This window comes from Akebia trifoliata, chromosome 6, assembly GCF_017979445.1.
Source record: "Akebia trifoliata isolate Shusen 1 chromosome 6, ASM1797944v1, whole genome shotgun sequence".
Taxonomy (NCBI): domain Eukaryota; kingdom Viridiplantae; phylum Streptophyta; class Magnoliopsida; order Ranunculales; family Lardizabalaceae; genus Akebia; species Akebia trifoliata.
The window spans coordinates 11136023-11157988 of record NC_141380.1 but is presented as its reverse complement, the minus strand read 5'-3'; the positions used below and the strand labels follow the sequence as shown (position 1 = coordinate 11157988).

The 21966-nt window shown below is 35.6% G+C and overlaps 1 protein-coding gene across 7 annotated transcripts; it reads left to right on the top strand.

Annotated features, from left to right (window-relative positions):
* Positions 1 to 239: 239 nt before the first annotated feature.
* On the top strand, positions 240 to 21152 carry LOC147400206 (dihydroneopterin aldolase 1-like). Of its 7 annotated transcripts, none has more exons than XM_086445811.1 (4): positions 240 to 579; positions 8003 to 8086; positions 8746 to 9995; positions 18391 to 18483. In XM_086445811.1, exon 3 carries the CDS (start codon positions 8753 to 8755, stop codon positions 9959 to 9961), a length of 1209 nt encoding a protein of 402 aa, XP_086301937.1. In that variant the 5' UTR covers positions 240 to 579; positions 8003 to 8086; positions 8746 to 8752; the 3' UTR covers positions 9962 to 9995; positions 18391 to 18483. The 7 variants fall into 7 exon arrangements, with proteins under 7 accessions (XP_086301937.1, XP_086301936.1, XP_086301938.1 ...); XM_086445810.1 differs by having other exon boundaries at positions 7997 to 8086; XM_086445816.1 differs by lacking the exons at positions 8746 to 9995; positions 18391 to 18483 and adding exons at positions 19342 to 19546; positions 20835 to 21152 and having other exon boundaries at positions 263 to 579; positions 7997 to 8086.
* Positions 21153 to 21966: the final 814 nt, after the last annotated feature.

Sequence of the window (21966 nt, the reverse complement as noted above, 5' to 3'; positions counted from 1 at the left end):
CCACCGGATCAACAACTAAATTAGATGGGTTTTTTTTGGGCCACTCTCTAATCAGGCCAGCCTAACCCAACCCAACCCATTTACCAAACCTCTTGGCGATTCGAGAAAACTTACGTGGAGTGTATTTTCTTTGGAGTCCGATTAGACTTCATTTGTAAAATATAAGTCACTGAGATTCATTACAAATCTCGAGGTTTATTTGATGGTGGTGAGGTTTAATAAGACCTTTTTCCTCATTATCTTCTAATTCTCAATTGTGAGTTCCTCTGCCACTCGACTCTCTCTCTCACTTGACTCTCGCGCGCAAATCTCTCTCTCTCTCTCGATCAAACTCTCTGTCGTTGTATCTCTCTCTCGCACGCACTCTCTCTCCGCAGCATCCCAAATCTAGGGTTTGTGAACTCGCTTCCTACATTCGTCTCAAATCTACGAATCTTAATCAGATATAGGGTTTGCGCACTCGGATTGTTTCGAACCCTCTCTAAAATTAGAGATTTTTCTCCGAAAATCCTCTTCGTCCCAGGATTCCTTCTCTTGCAAGCGTTAGCAAGCTTCCTCTCGCACTCTTTGATTTCACAGGTATTATTCGGACTCTCATTCTTTTTTCTTTGATTCGATTTCTAGGGTTTTTATTTTTTTATTTTTATTTTTATTTTTTAAATATCATAAGCTCTAGATAATGTGTCCATGGAGTTTTGGAATTTTTTTTTTGTTAGAGACAATATCGATCAACTCTTGATCAATACATTGCCTCAAGATGAGATTTTACACATTATTAATTTTTATAGAGAAAATAACGTAGATTCACAAGAACATGGTTTGGGTATTTTTCACCAAAATTAGTATAAAAGCATGTCCACCTTGATATAAATTGTGAGAGCACCTGCTATAATGCAAAAAAAATAAAATTGTAGAATACGAAGACAACATGAATAATGAAATGAGATAGAATATTTTATTTGATATCTATTGTCTCTGTTTTTCATCCAAAGATGGTATATTCTAAGTTAAACTAATGGACATATTTTAAGGGACAAGTTGAGCTTGAATTAGATCATCCGTTCTGAATAGTGTTTTACACCTCATGAGTCAAAAACCTTATGTTACTTGACATTGATTCATTCTTGAGTTGGATTTTGTTTTATCTTTTGTATCACATGAAACCCCCAATCCCATTTTATGATATTTTTCCTAATATTAAATGTTATTGCATTAGGTTACAAAACCATAATTCTAGAACCAGTACTGTAAAGGATAATTTTGAGGTACCCCCCAGGTTTTGGTGAAATTTTTTTCGTTTTATGATGGAGACGGCGAGGGTCCATCAATGCCGTGCTGCTTTGTTTTTTGTTTTTGTTTCTCCTTATTTTGCATTTGGGGTGTTGTGTGTGTTTCAAATATTTTTTTCCTAAAATATATTGAAATGACCATGCGTGGGATAGGTATTTGTGATCAACTTTGGTTTCCTCAGTATATTATGTTGAGTTTGTATGTGGTTATCAGAATAAATTTCAATACAATGATTACAATCTACTCCAGATTTGGTCTTTAGATTAAGTATGCATAATATAAATTACTTTTCATTTCTTGTGAACAAGACTATAGAAATTGGAGTAGATAGAGTCAAGATCCCTGACATTTTTTTTAATCCATCCATAGTTCACTTTTATTGTAATCAGCCCAATCCAAAACTTTTAAGTCATATAGGACAAATTTTATCTCCCAATGTTGTGCCCCTAAAATTGTCTGTCGAATGCTACCCATAGATCGATCGATAACACTCGAAGTAGCATTGAGAGTGTACTTGAGTATGTTGAAAACCATAGATCGATATTTTTCTTGTGATGTAAGTTTTATAGACTCGAGGAAAATCGACAATTCTCTGCACATACAATGCTACTTCAAGTGTTATTTCGAGTCACTATAACAATGCTCCTAAATAAAATTATATTATCTAATATAATTAACATTATTTCTCATATTTTATCGGATCGGATCCAACCAATGGATGGTAATTTATTTATTTTCTCATTAGATCCTCACACTGTTATGTATTATTTATCAATATGCATTTTTCAATGTTAAGTTCACTTGTTTTTATCTACTATTAAATATAATGAGATTCTGTCTTGAGATTAACTTGCTTCAATTATGACCATTATATGTTGATCAGTTGAGTGTGCCACATGGGGTAGTCAGATTATCACGATTCTTAATACATTTATGATTTTCTACTTATTGAAATATTTTCTTTAATTCTTAGCGAGCATGACACTGCTCTCTACATAAGAGGATGCTATACTACAGATTTGATCCCACCTTACCAAAAAAAATCTTCAAAGAAGACCACTCTAAACTCTTTAAAAGCCTTATGCCAAAAAAAACTAACAAACCCAAAATCGATACAACAATTTTCTCCACAGTATTAGGTGCATTAAATGGTGACTAGCCAACACAATCATCAACCTGCAAAAAGGTAAACGACATTCCAATATGTTGCAGTCAATTGCCAAATACAACCTAAAGTCGCATGGTCACTTGACATGCAAATCGTATCCAGCAAAAGTGAACCAGGGGTTGTTGAACCCAAAACTTCTTCCAAAAATGACCCCCACAATTCATTTAAACTTGCTAATTGTTAAGATCTTTATGGTCAAAACAAATAAAACTGCAAACACACAGTGTTAGTTAATTTGTTAAAATTACAAAAAATAATAATAATCCTTTTAATCTTCAATATAATGAGATAAGGATCTGACAGTTGGAATGACCGTTGAAAGGAGAGCTTCCCTCTACCTTCTGGTGGATGTTTGTATGGTCCATCCCCGGGATAGACATCGGCGTAAGACTCAACTGTGGCAGTAGAGGAGGTAGCTCAAACAAAGCCTCACGGCTTCCCTAACTACTAAAAGCGAACAGGACCCGCTAGTGCCTATTGCCTTCATACCTACAAACTGGGATCCTTGAAATTAATTATAAATTTAATCTCACATAAACCCTATTTTTTTTTGCAATACATGCGTGTTTGCACATGCCTCCTACTAGTGCACAATAATTAAAACAAAAAAATATTATACACTAATGAAATAACAGTGTTAAGGAATGTTGAGTTATTGTCATTTAATCTTATATTAGGGCTATCAAATGGATACACTATCGAATAGGATCTGTCCATATCTCAATTCGAATCCAAAAAATAAAATAAAAATTAGTATTCGAATTCGAATCCGAAATCTGATAGATATTATGAATCAATATCCAAATTCGAATTCAATAAACCTATAGGATATTCGATAATATCAAATTCAATAAAAACCCCTCTTGGGAATCCCTATAAACATTTTCCATCTCTATACCCTCATCTTCAACCTTTTCTCAAAATCAGTCTGAACCCTTGATTTTTCAACTTCGAAATCAGTTTTCTTTTAAATTTTTATTCTACCTATCCTACTTTGAAACCTACAAACATCAAGACAAGATCTGATTTTGGGTAGAAAAACAATGGATTAAAGATAAGATTTAGCAAAAAAAATGAAGTGTTTTCTGATTCAAGACTGAAGATGAAATTGAATCTTACGGATTTTCAAAGAAAGATCAAAAGAGAGATACCAGGAAGTGATGTTGCCGCAAGCCCTAACCTTTATATGTCCTTATATGGTTTTCAGGTTTAGTGGACATTCAATCCTCTGTCTTTCAATTTAAATGGATTGGTGTGTTGCAAATACAAATTGGTGTGACCAACATTTGAGATACATCTATTTGTATGGTTTCAAAACTTACGACATTCAACCCTTGACATTGGCCTTCTCTTATTGATTAAAGAAAATGTCACAAATACCCTCATCTTCAACCTTTAATAAAAAACCCTTAGTTTTTCTTCCTAAAACCAGTCATCTTCAAGCCTGAAGAACACGATATGATATTTGGAGAAATATAAGACGATGGAATTTTAATTAGTAACATTTGTTTCATTAATATGACATTGAAAACGATGGATTGATGATCACGAACATGTAGATGACTGGTCTTAAGAAAAGACAATGAAGAGTTTTTCGTCAAGGTGAGATTACTGGTTTGGGTAGAAAAATTAAGGGTTTTCGCTAAGGTGATGTTTAAAACAATGAATTCAAGATGAAGAGCTTAAAGACGACTACTTTTTGGGGAAAAAAACAATGAAGGGTTTTATAAGGTGAGGTTGAAAACGATAGATCGGAAAAGAGAAGTCTCAAGATGATTTGTTTGGGAAGAAGAGATCGTTGAGGATAAGGGCATCTAGGTAACAATGCAATCTTGTTCTCAACTATTGAGTTGGCTTAACCTTAATTTCTTCCAAGATTATTGGAATCTCTCAATCCAAACATATTCTAAAAGCTATCCTTATGCGAATCTCAGGAAGCATTTTTAGTACACCTTTGGGGATATCAAATATTGAAGAGTAGATTTTAGATTTTATTTAGTTTTCTATTTTCTATTTTAGTATTTTAATTTTATGTTTTTTGGATTTATTTTGATGTTTTATTAGCCTATGATGTTAGTATAGGTGTTAAGAGGCAATTTGGTAACTTTATAATGAGTTTTTAATTAGTTTTCATAAGCTGAAAATTCATGGAAAATAAAATTACGAGATTGGGACATAGATGGTATTTCTGCTTTTATTTTATTTAAATTGTTCTAAGTTTTATTTACAACCATTGGATCTCATTATTTTAGTTGGATGGTTGAGATTAGATTTAGGGTTTAAAGAACATTTTAAATACTTGCTTTTTGCTGTAATTTTCTTTAATGAATATGATGAATTAAAAAAAAAAACTTGAGCTTGATCTTCCCAACAATGGGTGTGGTGTGAGGCTATTTTGAAGTGAGTTCAATAAAACATTCTTTTCTTCTAATATTTATTTTTCTTTTCTATTCTTTTGTTTTTCTTTTAGTTCCTTGTTCTTGATTTTCTTGATTCTTGATTTTACAAACCTACAAACCTCTACCCTTGATCCTTTACCCATTTTCTTTAACCCTCATTTCATTAATCTCTTTTCCAAATCTTTAACCCTTAATCCTTTTTTTACCCTACAAATCTTTAACCATTTTTTCTATCTTACAATAATTGAAATAAAATTTTTATTTTACCCTTTGGGTTTACCTTATCTTAACCCAAATCGTAAAACAAATCTCAAATCCTTAATTCTTACCCAATCCTAAACCAAATTCCCTAAACTTCTTTTTTCCCGTTTCTCCCTTTCTTCCTCTTCTCCCCTCACCGTCCTGCATCATCATGCCTATATGGCAATCTTGTTGTGCCATATTCCTACATGGATCGTTATCTTCCAAGTACTATCCTGATCGACATACCTCCATAACTATTTGTTAAGCTAAGCTGAGTTTATCACCTTGGTGGTTTGCATTCATAACTCAGTTCTTTTTGGGAAAGTGATTGGTCCTGCTATCAACAAGACGAAATTTATGAGCTTCCTCATTACCATTCCACAAAAAATCCTGAATTAATTTCCATGAGAAACTGATATGCTGGCTAGGGTCCTTTGGATAAAAATCTTAATTTCCACGAATCATGTAACAACCCCGAGTTTTTGATTCGTATCTCGAGAAAATAAATAATAGAATTTTGAGAAAATCCTGAAAGTGGGACTTAGGGGTAAAATTTTAGGATGTTTCTGATCATTTTAAATGGAATCTGACTTTATCATTGGATTCAAAATGATCGAAAAACATACTTTAGCCTGTAAGCACGCTCAAATGTGAGTCCGAACATAAAAATTACAAAATCCTCGATTATCGAGTTGGATAATGCTAAAATAGTGACATTTTGCTAGAGCAATAATTATTAAGATTTGATTATACCATTGGGTTCGTAACGAAAAATTATTTAACATGGACTATTTATTTGTCATTTTTGGAGATTAGGAAGTCGAATTATCATAAAAAACGAAAATGATGTCAATTTTAGAGGTCACCTCAGGCAAAAAATGTAAAATTTTTTTAGAAACAGAATTTGTAGAAATTGACTATACCATTAGATCCGGAATGAAAAATTAGGTGAAATAGAGTATTCATTTGTCACTTTTGGAGTCCGGACGGTCAAATTATCGTCAATAGAAATAATAGGCAAAATACTGATTTCGTCCCAAGATATATATATATAAATAAATTTTTTTTTTTAATTTTTTTTACTTTCACCTTCGTTTTAAACGAATCAAAACTAGCCAACGCAATTAAATTTTTTTTTTTTCAACTTTTCTACCCCAGATCTATCGCAAACGGTTCGCTTTCGACGATCTACGCAGAAGGGAGAAACGTCCGCAGCCTCATTCTCTATAAAATCCACCCAACCTTTTTTTGTTTCACTTTCTTTTTCACCCCGTATCGTCAAAAATCAACCGCTTCGAAATCCGATCCGTTTCGATTTTCGCGTCGATCGCCTTAATTTTCGTGCACGTATTTCAATTCCGTCGCCTAGAGATTGTAAGGAACTCTCAATTTCTTTTAGTAATCGTAGATTGTGAAAATTGCATTTAGGATTTTATAAAAAAATTTATGGTGAATTTCAAAAAATATAAAATTCAATTGATTATTTCAAATTCACGCAAGAACTTGCATGTTTGATATGTTTAACTGTATTTTATAACAAAATATATGTGGGTAGGATATCTCACTGGGTTATTTCCGTCAGTTGAGTCTTGTGCACCGCTCAGACCCTGTTTCTATATAAGTTTTGGTACTTTTTCAATGTTCTTGATAAAAATGAATTTCATAGTTGAAAAAAATGATTCAATATTCAATGAACTCATATTGAGTTGATGAATATCAGATTGTGGATATTTTGTTTGAGAGATTGAAAATTGTAAAAAAAAAAAATCAAAAAAAGAGAAAAAGGGGATGAAACGGTAAAATGTCAGTCATACCCGAGGGGTGATGTCTACATTTTACATTGTTGTGTTGTGGGTAGGTTGGTGAACGGATATCTATGGATCATATTACTGTTTGCATGTTTATTTACTTTCTGTTAGCGCGATGCGTTGTTTACGTTTCCGTTCCGTTATTTATTTTAGGTCGGCTGGCCACAGTTGCCTGGTAGGAAACTAGATATCCATTCTCAACCTTGTATTGTTAATTTCTCTTTTGTATTCAAATGAAAATTATATATATATATATAGCTATTTTGTAAGCTGTTTAAGAGTTTGTGAATGCTTGAAGGGATAATATGTCATATCATCCGGAGTTGTATATTATCCTTGGATGTATAGTAAGGACCACCAAGCTCATACGTGGTATGAGACGCGTATGAAAGTGGAGTCACAACTGGAATCCGGGTTATTCCTCTCTATCTTTACCAGTGAACTTGTGATGTAAATGTGGTCGTATACGAATGGTTTGTATATTTGGGAATCACTTGCACGCCTGATAGGCATAGACGGAGATGATTAGTCAGTGATCATTAACAATCTATAGTAGTCGAACGTTTTGACATATCGAAAAGAGACCCATTGTTTACGGTCACGTCAAACGGCCAGCCTGAGCTGGATAAATGGTCAACCAAGTGTGGTAAGTGCAGCGACCGGCCTCAAAATCAGGAACTAAAAGCCAGAGAAGAATTGTAACATCATGTTCCAACTTAGAGCGATCCAGTCGTGAATCCCAACTTTTTAATTCCAATACTCTACCATAGTGTATTATGTATCTGTTGCCTTACTTTGATATATAAAATGAAATGCATGTTTAATGTTTCTATTTGGTCAATTAGATTTGTATATAAAGAAAATGCTATAGTGAGTACTGTTGGTTGATGTAATGTCAGTTTTAAAATGTTTAGTTGTTCATTCCTGGTTATATGTACCAGTTAATCGTAGTATTTTCTGTAAAATTTTGTATATTTTAAAATGATTCAGTATGTTTATTCGTTCATGTTAGGAGGGGTTATTAGCAGAAATTGTTTATTTCCTTACTAGGTAACCATTACTCACCCGTTCCTTCCTATTTTTCTTAGCTTCAGAGCCTGTAGTTGGCGAGGCGGGCGTAGAACCAGCGAGTGGGGACCATCTGGTGGGTCAGATAGACGACTAGAGTCCATTACCTGGTGAGTACTGGGGTTGTTACCCCTAGTGGTGTCGATTCGTCCAAGAGTAATATAGATTTTGGTTTTGAACGTTAGGAATTTTGTTAGAGTGAGGAATTTCTTTATAATAGTGTATATAAACTTCTTCTGTACTTTGATTTTTGTACGTTATTAGCTGTATATAGGCTTCTGCTAGTATTATATTTTGTATGTATATATGCAGGATTGTATGTCGTTTATCAAGTGTAGGTTGAACGCCTTGGAATGCTAACATAAACATAGTAGATCATGCCGAAATTTCGAGGGCCACCTAGTACCTCGAGATCTGACATGTGGATTTGTGTTAGCGTTTGGCGGGGCACGACAGATGGTATCAGAACATAACATTAGATCCGTATGAGATACAGATCTACTATGTTTTGAAAAATAGACTGATACCACGGATATTAGAGTAATATTAAGAATTCAAAATTCGAGCTCATTAGTAGTTTCGTATTGGGATTACGAGTTCTTCCGTGTCTAGAGTCCATAGAGCATAGTATGATTAAGATATGATTCTAGGTTCGTTCTATTAGTAATGAAAATGGTGTTCATTACTACATCTTTTGTTAAAGTAGTACATGATTTCTTAATAATGATTTTAGCCATATGATGATAAATGCTTTGTTGCTGATGAACAGAAACGAGATGAGCGGACGAGGCAGAGGCAGAGGCCGGAGCGCTGTAGAGGCGGGACAGACGTCGGATCTGACCCCCGATCCGATAGCGCAGATAATGTCGTTTATGGAGCAGATAGCTGAGTCCCAAAACAAGTTTAGAGAGGAAATGCTTGAGTCACAGGCTAGACTAGCCGAGGAGGTGGCAGAGTTGAGGGAGCGTCAGGCTTCTTCACAGGGGACAGATCACAGTCCACCTCTGGATCCACCACAGAGACCACAGCTACAGGTTGTACCATCGAGGGTTGCGTGGACTCCCCCGCCCCAAACACCGACAGATCCGGGGATGTGGCTACAAAATTTCCAACGACTACGTCCACCTCGATTTGGAGGTTCTTCCGACCCGGTTGAGGTCGAGGAATGGGTTTTAAAAACCCGAGAGATTTTGAGTGTCATGCAGTACCCAAGAGATCAGTGGGTAACGGTGGCTACATTTCAGTTCGACGGGGATGCCAACCATTGGTGGCGATCCGAGAGGAATGTTTTGGGGGATGGACCTTTCGAGTGGGCCGACTTTGAGAAGATGTTCTTAGATAGATTCATATCTGAGACGGCTCGAGAGATCAAACATCAGGAATTTTCAGGGTTGGTGCAAGGCAATCTATCTGTCACAGATTATGAGCTGAAATTTATCAGACTGTCACGATATGCACCCGAGCTCATTCCGACTAATTTGCAGAAAGCCCGCAAATTTTTTAGAGGACTGCAACCCTACTTGAGGGCCAGGATGTCAGTGATTGAAACCACCAGTTACAGAGATACAGTGAGTCGAGCTCAGAGGGTTGAGCGAGAGGAGAGAGAGTTACAGACTTCGAGGGGGCAGACCAGTCGACCCCAGGTTTTTTTTCCACCTAGATCTGATCCGGCTAAGAGGCCGATGTATTCGAGACCGAGTGCCTTTGGACTAGCATATCCACAGTACCGAACTCCTACTCCATCGAGTTATGGATCAGTTGGGGTTCCAGTGAGGCCAGCAAGGCCAAGGGGACCAATCAGGCAGATTTCGAGACCACCGACTCCAGCTTCCCAACCAACCGTCTCGCAGAGACCTATACAGACGGGACCACTGACATGTTTTTCTTGTGGCCAGACGGGACATATCAAAATAGACTGCCCTTTATCACAGCCACAGGCAGGGGTGACTCCCAGACCCCAGGGTAGGGTTTATCATTTGACTTAAGAGGAGATACCCGTTTCGGACGAGGTGTTGGAAGGTACAATCTTAATTTCTAATATAAAGATTCGAGTCTTATTCGATATCGGTTCCTCTAGATCCTATATTTTCACTGAGATTGCATGATTGCTAGATTTAGAAATTTCTGACATGGGCTGGGTAATGAAATTATCAACCCCATTGGGAGATCGACAAATAGCCTAGAAACTTTGTCGAAACTGTGTAATTAGGATAGAGGACCAAGAGATGATTATCAACCTCATGACATTAGATTGTTGCGACTTTGATGTCATCTTGGGGATTGATTGGCTAGTACAGAACCATGCCCAGGTCGATTGTTTTGCCATATCAGTAGTTTTTAGAAGATCGGGATATTCGAAAGTCAAGGTTCAAAGATTTAGATATAGAAGAGATGGTCCTTTATACAATCAATTGGGAACTTTGAGAGTATTGGAAATAAAAACGTCAACGGATATGGTAGAGGTAGTCAGGGAGTTTGGGGATGTCTTTCCAAAATAATTACCGGGTTTGCTGCCATGTCGAGAGATAGAATTCTCGATTGACTTGATGCCAGGCACATGGCCTATTTCTATTTCTCCATATCGAATGGCCCCGGTAAAAACCCGAGAGTTGAAAGCGCAGATTGATGAACTTATGAGCTTGGGATTTATTTGACCGAGTTCTTCACCCTGGGGAGCATCGGTTTTGTTTGTCAAGAAGAAAGATAGGTCGCTTCGATTATGCATCGACTATCGGAAGCTAAATCAAGTGACCATTAAGAATAAATACCCTCTTCCGCGTATCGATGATCTGTTTGATCAATTACAGGGTGCCTAATACTTCTCTAAGATCGATTTGCGATCCGGGTACCACCAGTTGAGAATCCGGGAGGCGGACATTTTGAAGACTGCATTTCGGACCAGGTTAGGACACTTCGAGTATCTAGTGATGCCTTTCGGTCTAACGAATGCACCGACAACATTTATGGATCTCATGCATCGGGTATTTTGGGAATATCTCCATCGATTTGTCATTGTATTCATATATGACATCTTGATCTATTCCAAGTTAAGGAAGGATCATGAAAGCCACCTCAGAATCACACTACAATTGTTACGGGAGCATAGGCTATACGTCAAGCTTAGCAAGTGTGAATTCTGGCTTCAGAAGGTGAAGTTTTGGGACACGTAGTGTCAAGTGAAGGGATAACAGTTGACCTTTTCAAAGTTGAAGCCGTACTATCGTGGAAACAACCAAAGACAGTGACAGTTGTTAGAAGTTTTCTCGGAATGACAGGATATTATAGAAGATTTATTAATGGATTTTCCACTCTTGTAGTATCGTTGATGAAATTAACTCAGAAAAATGTTCGGTTTGAGTGGGACGATAGTTGCGAAACTGCATTTTAGGAGTTGAAGACAAGATTGACGATCGTTCCAATTCTAGTATCTCCAATTCCAGGTGAGGGCTTGACGATCTTTACTGATGCATCCAGGATTGGTTTGGGAGCTATACTGATGCAATTTGGGAAGGTTGTGGTATACACGTCTAGAAAACTAAAAAATCATGAGAAGAACTATCCTATTCATGATCTTGAGTTGACTGCGATAGTGTTCGCACTACGCATTTGGAGACATTATTTATATGGAGAGAAGTTTGAAGTATTCTCCGATCATAAGAGTCTCAAGTACATATTTTCACAGCGAGAATTAAATATGAGACGACGACGTTGGATGGAATACCTTAAGGATTACGACTTTACCCTTGAGTATCACCCTGGAAAGGCCAATGTAGTTGCCGACGCGTTAAGCCGAAACACTATAGCTTATATGATGATAAAAGAATGGCAGTTGCTTGAACAAGCCACATAAACCGTGTTTGAGACTTCGAGAAAATGGTATAGACCGCACATATATCTGGGTACATTGAGGATTGAAAATGAACTGATATCACGAGTTAAGGAAGTCTAGAAAGTAGATGAAGATGTGGAAGAATATGAGCTGAGAGCTAGGGACCTGATTGACCTAGATTAGTCGAAAGAATTAGATGAGGTTCTCAGATTCAGAGGTAGGATATGGATACCTCAGGACTCACAGTTGAGATCCGATATACTAGGTGAGGCACACTGTTCTCGATATTCTATTCACCCAGGAGGTACGAAGATGTATAGAGATCTGCGAAGAAATTTCTGGTTTCCGGGTATGAAGAAGGTAATTGCAAAATATGTAAGTAGATGCCTGCCATGTTAATAGGTCAAGGTTGAACATCGAAATCCCGCAGGCTTACTCCAACCATTATCCATAGCGAAATGAAAATGGGAACATGTGACTATGGATTTTGTAGTAGGGTTGCCGAGAGCCACTAATGGGTCAGACGCCATATGGGTGATTGTTGACCGACTGACGAAATCGGCATATTTCATTCTGATTCGAGTTTCGTTTCACGTCGATAAACTGAGCTAGATATACATAACTGAGATAGTTCGACTGCATGGAGTGCTAGTTTCTATTGTGTCAGACAGGGATCCTATATTTACTTTTCGATTCTGGGAGTCTACACAAAGCCATAGGTATTCAGTTGAACTTTAGTACGGCTTTTCATCCACAGTTTGATGGACAATTTGAGCGAGTTATTCAGATTTTAGAAGACATGCTGCGGGCATGTGTTTTAGATTTTGGAGGAGGTTGGAAGCGTCATTTACCTTTGGTAGAATTCTCCTACAATAATAGTTTTCAAGCCAGTATCGGCATGGCACTATTTGAAGCTTTATACGGTAGGCCGTGTCGATCACCAATATGTTGGGCAGAGACAGGAGATGCCACAGTGTTGGGACTCGAAATTGTTGAGGAAACTTGTAATGTTTAAAAAAAAAAAAAAAAAAAATGTTGACTAAGTCAACTAAAGTTGACTCAAGTCAAGTCAACTAATGTTGACTCAAGTCAAGTCAAGTCAATTATTGTTGACTAGTCAAACAACTTTGACTAAGTCAATTTGACTAAGATATTTTTAAGAAATTCTAAAAGAATTAGAATTTTGTAATATCTAGATATTTAAAATATCTAGATATTTTTTTAAAAATATCAAATAAAGATATTAGCTGATTTTTTAGTTGTTGTTTCATTTTCTTTACACAAAGAAAGAAGAGAAAAGTAAGAAGAAAAGAAGGAAGAGAAAGAAAGAAAGAAGAGAAAGAAAAGAAGGAAAGGAAAAGAAATAAGGTAGGCCCTTACAACTATTTATAATGGTTTTAGTAAAATATATGTATGTATATATATATGTATATTGTTGATTTTATAGTTATAAAAATTGAATTTGTTTTGTTTTTTTTTTAAAAACAATTTTGATTTAGAAATTTTAAAGTTAAAGTTGTTTTGTAAATTTTTAACAACATGCATATTCTTTATACATATTTATATTATTGTTTTTATAATTTTAAAGCATGCTAGTATTTGTTATTTTGTTTAAAAAGAATTATTACATGTTAGAAATTGATTTATACATGTTTATATGTAATTATACATACTAACAACAAAATACAGCAACTATGAAAGTTGCTATTTTTGTATTAAATTGACACCATGATTGTTGGATAGAATATAATAAAAAATGGTTGCTTTATACGTACGTTATACGTGTTTATACGTACGTTATACGTATTTATACGTATTAAATATAAAATACAGCAACTATAAAAGTTGCTGTTTTTATATAATATATTACTATGTTTACTTTAGTTTCATGCTAAAAAAATATTTGTTAATTTATACGTATTTTATAAGTACTTAATACGTATTTTATACGTATTTTGTACTTGTCAAAAAGAAAATACAGACAATACATATTTTGTTCACATATTTATAAACATACATGATTTTTGAATAAGTTAAACTGGTGGACAGTTTACTTTAATCATTTTAGTGATGGATTTCCAAGAAATGTTTCTAATTAAAAGTTGGGTAGAAAAGTAATTTATTAAAATAAATATGAGAACGAGTTCTCAATTGAATGTCGTGCTTTTAAAATATCCAGTTAGTGAGATGCTTCGGCGTATGCCGTATAAGACACGAAAAGGAGAGAAAATATGAAGTGATGCTTCAGTCATAGACTGTGTAAGACACGAATGAGTGAAATGCTTCGACTAAGGGTCGTGTAAGACACGAAAGAAAGAAAAAGAAAAGAGAGATAAGACTGTACATTTAAGAGTGGATTGGGTATTTAAAACACGTGTATGTTTTATTTTTCATTACGTTTTGAAAAGAAAATAAATACTTATATGTAGTATTTTAGTGATTTATTAAAGAGATTGTGAAAACCTATAAAGAATAACATGTTGTGATATTTCCGGAATGACGTGTTATTCTAGGATAACAGTTGCGTTGTTTGAATTCTTATGTATTATGGGATGCATAATAACACAACATCACAACAGGAATCCGGGAGTTTCTTTTCTATCTTTAATAGAGAACAAGATGTAGATAGTTGTATGATTGATAGAGAATATCGAGGATCACATGCACGCCAGATTGACATAGATGAAGATGGCTAGTTAATGATCATTAATAGTCTAGAGTAATCAAGAAAGAATGACCTACTTGATTTGGCCCGTTTCTTAAGGCCTTGGTCAACGGCCAACCTGAGCCGGAAAACAGTTACCCAAATTATGGCAGAGGCTGGCCATAGAATCAGGAACTAACGGTGGGGTTCCACACTGGTGAAGTATTGGAATAATCGTATTTTGACTGAGATGTTCACATCAGTCGTGACCCTCAACTCTCTATTATAGTACTCTATTATTTGATGTTATATTATGAACAATTGTTTTCTTCAGATTTTTAAGTGTTTTAATTTCCTACTAAGTTTTATGACATCGGTGTTCAATTATTTTTAATTGTGTTGAATATCAAATATGCATGATTTATGAATTCTTAGAATGTTTAAACTGCATATAGGATGCTGTTATTTAGAATTGTAAGATTCCCCTATTGGGTAACTCTCCTGTTACTCACCCCTACGACATCACAAATTTCAGGCGCACCTGGTTTAGGTGATCCTTTCGAGGAGACTCAGTGCCAGGGCCTTATAGATGATCAGTCCAAGCTTCCAGGAGTGGAGCATGGGTATTACTAGTAATAAGTCTTAAACTAGAGTTAGGTTTAAGTCTTTAGCTATCGTTTTTGGTTATGTAATTATGAACACCATAGTATGACATTACTGTGTTAAGTATATATGTCAAGTGTTTCTGATGTTTGAGGATACGTGTTTGTTCTGTTGAGCAATGATCAGGTATGACATATAGTTATATTATTTGTCATTTAAGTTTATGTATTGATTATCATGACATGGGTTTTATATCATGCCTCGGAATTCAACTTGGGAATCATGGGGATTCGGGTTGAGTTTTTGGGGCGTGACAAAACTACTGAGGCAGTACGCATCATACGAGACAGATTAAAAACTGCTCAGAGTAGACAGAAAAGTTATGCAGACAAGCGGCGCAGATCTTTAGAATTTTAAGTTGGATAAAATACTCTTGAAAGTATTGTCCAGAAGAGAAATCTCCAGATTTGGTATGAAGGGTAAATTAAAGTCGCATTTTGTAGGACCATTTGAAATAGTTGAACGGATAGGACCAGTGGCTTATATATTGATTTTACCACCGCAACTTGAGCAGGTTAACAACGTGTTCCATGTGTCCATGCTGAAGAAGTATTTGCCAGATCCTTCACATGTGGTTGATTTGCGGGAGTTAGAGGTAGACGAAGATGTGTCTTACGAGGAAAGTGCGATACAGATACTTAACAGGAGAGTAAAGAACCTCAAATCTAAGTCTATCCCTCTAGTCAAAGTATTGTGGAGATACCACAACGTTGAAGAAGCCACTTGAGAGAAAGAGTTAGAAATGCAAGCTAAATATCCATAACTATTCCAAGACTAAGGTATTATTTTAATTTCGAGGACGAAATTTTTATTAAGGAGAAGGATGTAAAAACCCTGAGTTTTTGATTCGTATCTTGAGGAAAAATAAATAATGGAATTTTGAAAAAATCCTGAAAGTGGGACTTAAAGGTAAAATTTTAGGATGTTTCTAATAATTTTAAATAGAATCTGATCTCACCATTGGATTCAAAATGATCGAAAAACATACTTTAGCTTCTAAGCACGCTCAAATGTGAGTCCGAACATAAAAGTTACAAAATTCTCGATTACCGAGTCGGATTAAGCTAAAATAGTGACTTTTTGCTAGAGCAATAATTATTAAGATTTGATTATACCATTGGGTTCGTAACGAAAAATTATTGAACATGGACTATTTATTTGTCATTTTTGGAGATCAGGAAGTCGAATTATTATCAAAAACGAAAATGACGTCAATTTTAAGGGTCACCTTAGCCCAAAAATGTAAATTTTTTTAGAGACAGAATTTGTAGAAATTGACTACAGCATTAGATCCGGAACGAAAAATTAGGCGAAATAGAGTATTCATTTGTCACTTTTGGAGTACGGACGGTCAAATTATCGTCGATCGAAACAATATGCAAAATACCGATTTTGTCTCAAGATATATATAAATAAATTTTTTTAATTTTTTTCATTTTCACTTTCGTTTTAAACGAAACAAAACCAGCCAACGCAATTTAAAAAAACGCAATTTAAAAAAAAAAATTGTTTTTTTCAACTTTTCTACCCCAGATCTATCGCAAATAGTCCGTTTTCGACGATCGACGCAGAAGGGAGGAATGTCCGCAGCCTCATTCTGTACAAAACCCACTTGACCTTTTTTCGTTTCACTTTATTTTTCACCTCGTATAGTCAAAAATCAATCACTCTGAAATTCGATCCATATTGATTTTCGCACCGATCGCCTCGATTTTTGTACACGTATTTCAATTCCATCGCCTAGATATTATAAGGAACTCTCAATTTCTATTAGTAATCGTAGATTGTGAAAATTGCATTTAGGATTTTATAAAAAAATTTATGGTGAGTTTCCAAAAATATAAAATTCAATTGATTATTTCAAATTCACGTAAGAACTTGCATGTTTGATATGTTTAACTATATTTTATAACAAAATATACGTGGGTAGGATATCCCACTGAGTTATTTCCGTCAGTTGGGAGTGCACCGCTCAGACCCTATTTTGATATAAGTTTTTGTACTTTTTCAATGTTCTTGATAAAAATGAATTTCATAATTGAAAAAAATGATTTAATATTCAATGAACTCATATTGAGTTGATGAATATCAGAAAGTGGATATTTTGTTTGAGAGATTGAAAATTGTAAAAAAAAAAAAATCAAAAAAAGAGAAAAAGGGGATGAAACGGTAAAATGTCAGAGTCACACCCGAGGGGTGATGTCTGCATTTTACATTGTTGTGTTGTGGGTAGGTTGGTGAACGGATATCTAGGGATAATATTACTGATTGCATATTTATTTACTTTCTGTTAGCGCGAGACACTGTTTACGTTTTCGTTCCGTTATTTATTTTAGGTCGATTGGCCACAGTTGCATGGTAGGAAACTAGATATCCATTCTCAACCTTGTATTGTTAATTTCTCTTTTGTATTCAAATGAAAATTATATATATATATATATATAGCTATTTTGTAAGCTGTTTAAGAGTTTGTGAATGCTTGAAGGGATAATATGTCATATCATCCGGAGTTGTATATTATCCTTGGATGTATAGTAAGGACCACCAAGCTCATACGTGGTATGAGACGCGTATGAAAGTGGAGTCACAACTGGAATCCGGGTTATTCCTCTCTATCTTTACCAGTGAACTTGTGATGTAAATGTGGTCGTATACGAATGGTTTGTATATTTGGGAATCACTTGCACGCCTGATAGGCATAGACGGAGATGATTAGTCAGTGATCATTAACAATCTATAGTAGTCGAACGTTTTGACATATCGAAAAGAGACCCATTGTTTACGGTCACGTCAAACGGCCAGCCTGAGCTGGATAAATGGTCAACCAAGTGTGGTAAGTGCAGCGACCGGCCTCAAAATCAGGAACTAAAAGCCAGAGAAGAATTGTAACATCATGTTCCAACTTAGAGCGATCCAGTCGTGAATCCCAACTTTTTAATTCCAATACTCCACCATAGTGTATTATGTATCTGTTGCCTTACTTTGATATATAAAATGAAATGCATGTTTAATGTTTCTATTTGGTCAATTAGATTTGTATATAAAGAAAATGCTATAGTGAGTACTGTTGGTTGATGTAATGTTAGTTTTAAAATGTTTAGTTGCTCATCCGTGGCTATATGTACTAGTTAATCGTAGTATTTTCTGTAAAATTTTGTATATTTTAAAATGATTCAGTATGTTTATTCGTTCATGTTAGGAGGGGTTATTAGCAGAAATTGTTTATTTCCTTACTGGGTAACCATTGTTACTCACCCGTTCTTTCATATTTTTCTTAGCTTCAGAGCCTGTAGTTGGCGAGGCGGGCGTAGAACCAGCGAGTGGGGACCATCTAGTGGGTCAGATAGACGACCATAGTCCATTACCTGGTGAGTACTGGGGTTATTACTCCTCGTGGTGTCGATTCGTCAAAGAGTAATATAGATTTTGGTTTTGAACGTTAGGAATTTCGTTAGAGTGAGGAATTTCTTTATAATCGTGTATATAAACTTCTTCTGTACTTTGATTTTTGTACGTTATTAGCTGTATATAGGCTTCCGCTAGTATTATATTTTGTATGTATATATGCAGGATTGTATGTCGTTTATCAAGTGTAGGTTGAACGCCTTGGAATGCTAACATAAACATAGTAGATCATGCCGAAATTTCGAGAGCCACCTAGTACCTTGAGATCTGACATGGGTATTTGTGTTAGCGTTAGGCGGGGCACGACAAACCAATTGCCTACTTTCTCTTTCAGTGACTAGATTCCACAATGCGTTACTCTCGTAGGACTCCCCAAGCGGCAGCCTAAGATGGGTACTTGAGAAATCCTCACTTCAAATCCCAAAATGGAAGCAAAAAAGATCAAGATTCAACATACCTTGCTCTGTGCAGTATTTATGGAAAGTCTCAACACGACTTCCAAAAAAAAAATATAGTGCTATAAGGGACCTAATCTGAAGAAGAGAGGGATCGAGAAAGATCGAAGTGTCATTAGCAATTTGGACATGAGACACCATTGGACATTTAAATAAGGCTGATATGTCAGTAAACTATGGTCCATTGTACCTCCTGATAATGTGCAATATAACATCCTGACATGCTTTCATTTTTTATCTATTTATACATATTATAAATAAAATAAAATTTCACTTGATAAAGAAATATAGAAGTATTACTATCAACATTATACTAGCAGGACACCTAAAAATGCCTTTCTCTATAACTTTATTGTTATTGCTTTTCAGGTGGATCGATGGATGATGAGGAGATTTTAAAGGGAGACAAACTTATACTTAGGGGGTTGAAGTTTCATGGATTTCATGGGGTGAAACCCGAGGAGAGAAAGCTTGGTCAGAAGTTCTTGATTGATGTAGATGCATGGTTAGATCTCCGAGCAGCGGGTAAATCTGATCATTTGTCAGATACAATCAGTTATACTGAAATTTACCGGTGAGCATAATTATAGTCTTCATCATTGCTCTTATTATGACAGAGAACTACACTATTAATAGAGTTTCTGAAGATAAAGATCACAAAAATAAAACATTCATTGAAATTTTTATATGAGAACTTCTCTTGCTATACCAACTTTTGCTAATGCCACCCCAAGATGCGTGTTAATTCTATGGTGATTTACGTATGAGTTGGGGTGGCATTAGCAAAAGTTGGTGTGGCAATAGTGTCTCTCCTTTTATATTCATGGCAAGTTCCTGCGCTTATAAATTTTGAAGGCTTGCTCCATGAAAAATGTTATTCCTTAGCTTGGTTCTCTTAAATAAATATTGTTATTTAGGGCCTCTTAAGAAAGGTTGCTAAAGTTTCACTCAATGTTGGAAGATCCCACTGACCCGACTCAGATTCAGTGTGAACCAAGTCAAGGCACTCCAATGGCTTGACACTCCATATGAATGGATGCTATTTATATGGAGACTTCGGTGTTAATGACGACTAACAACAATTCCTACTGTTTTGACTCATTGGTTAAGTGCGTGTCTTACTTTGAGAGCTTCTATTGGGAATAGAGAGATACATCGAACGCCAAATCACTTAGAATTTTCTTTTAGCTGGAGTGACAATGGCAATCATATAAGGTGCAGTCACAAAGTAAGATGGTCAAAAAAGTCTTCTCCATGCTGCAGGACAACTCTATGTTTATCTTTGTCTCTATCCACTTTTCAGACCTCGGTCTATCCACTTTTGTTGGTGTTTTACTGAGACTGTTTGCTGAGAGAAGTCTCTCTTAATCCTCCTTAGGCTAGACTGTTGTGGGAAATCCCAACTTTTACTTATTAGACGCCAATTTCTTAAATTATTTATCACATCCCAATTAAGTATTAAAACACGCTCATCAAACATTACAAAGGCTTGGCTCAAAATTTAATCTCAACCTTAGAAAACATTGTAACACTCAGTCAAACACCCCAACATTTACATATTCTCAACCATTCACTGATTTTTTTTATTTTTTATTGGAGGATAAGTAAAAGTTGGGGTGCCAATAGCAGCTCTCCTTATTTATGAATGCATACAGTTATAATTTTTATATGATACTTCTGTGTCTGGAAGGCGCCAACTCGGCGAGGTGGTGAAGTCTGTGAGTGGTCATACCTGATACCACAGACCTAGAATCAAAACCCTAATTTCACCCCCTTACCTATAAAAGAAAATAAATATATTTCTATGGATCTGTTCCTTCCAACTCGATACATTGTAATATTTCTCTCTTATGGAATGGCAGCATAGTTAGGGAAGTCTTGGAAGGCCCACCTCAGAATCTGCTAGAGTCTGTGGCTCACCTCATTGCCACCAATACGCTAACAAAATTCTCTCAGATATCTGCTGTACGCGTGAAGGTAGGGAAACCTCATGTTGCTGTTCATGGCTCGGTTGATTACTTGGGAGTTGAAATTCTTAGATCCAGAGAAGTTGTTGCATAAGATTGTGCTTGTACTTATATTATGTTTTGTCACGTTTATTTCTCTGAAGTTGGAATTTGTTGTCTTATTAGGAATTTTGTTTAACTTTTATCGATAAAATAAATGGTTCTTTACTTGTAGTATTGAGTGGCTAAACTCCATGTGTGTCTGTTGCCCCTGCAAGGGGAGATATCTTCTTGTTTATTAATTTGTAATTTCTTCAGATGGAACACTTGCATATGGCTAAATAAGTTCTGACCTTTGTTGCATGTGTTGAGTAGGTTGGTGCATGTGACCATGGACTAGTCCTGATGGATATGACTCGGCCAAGCCAAGTCTGCTATCAATGGGGAAACCGTGTTCCAAAAAAAAAAAAGTAATGATATTTGCAAAAATTCATACATGATTTGGAGGAAGAGTTAAATGGAAAATAAGATTCAAGTAACCATCTCCAAGATTTGTTCTTTTAGCAGAGTTCATCAATTCCTTGAGCTCATAGCGTAAGTCCATGAACTATAAATCATACTCACATTGATTCTACCTTCTTTTTATAATTTCAAGCACTTAATGCACATTTTCTTCTAGTTCTATGGGCTTAACTATGCATTGTGTTAGCCTATGCTGACAATTTAAGTGCTATGAAATAACTTCTCTTTGTATCACTTCATAAGAATTGCAATTGAGACACCGATTGGTTGGCGACACTGTTCAAATGTATTTTAGGGTCTAGAAACTGTTCCAGAAGCTGTGGCATTTTTGTAAAAAAAAAAAACAATTTATACCTTTTAGATTGTGTTTGATTGATCATAATACCCCAATAATGTTTAGTTTATCCAATATACCTTGAAGGATTTTCTTTTCTTTAGGTGTAAATTTTGTAAATATTTTTAAAGGATCTTCTATGAAGACTTCGTCTTTAAATGGGAAATGCTCTGTAACGACTATAGGTTGTTG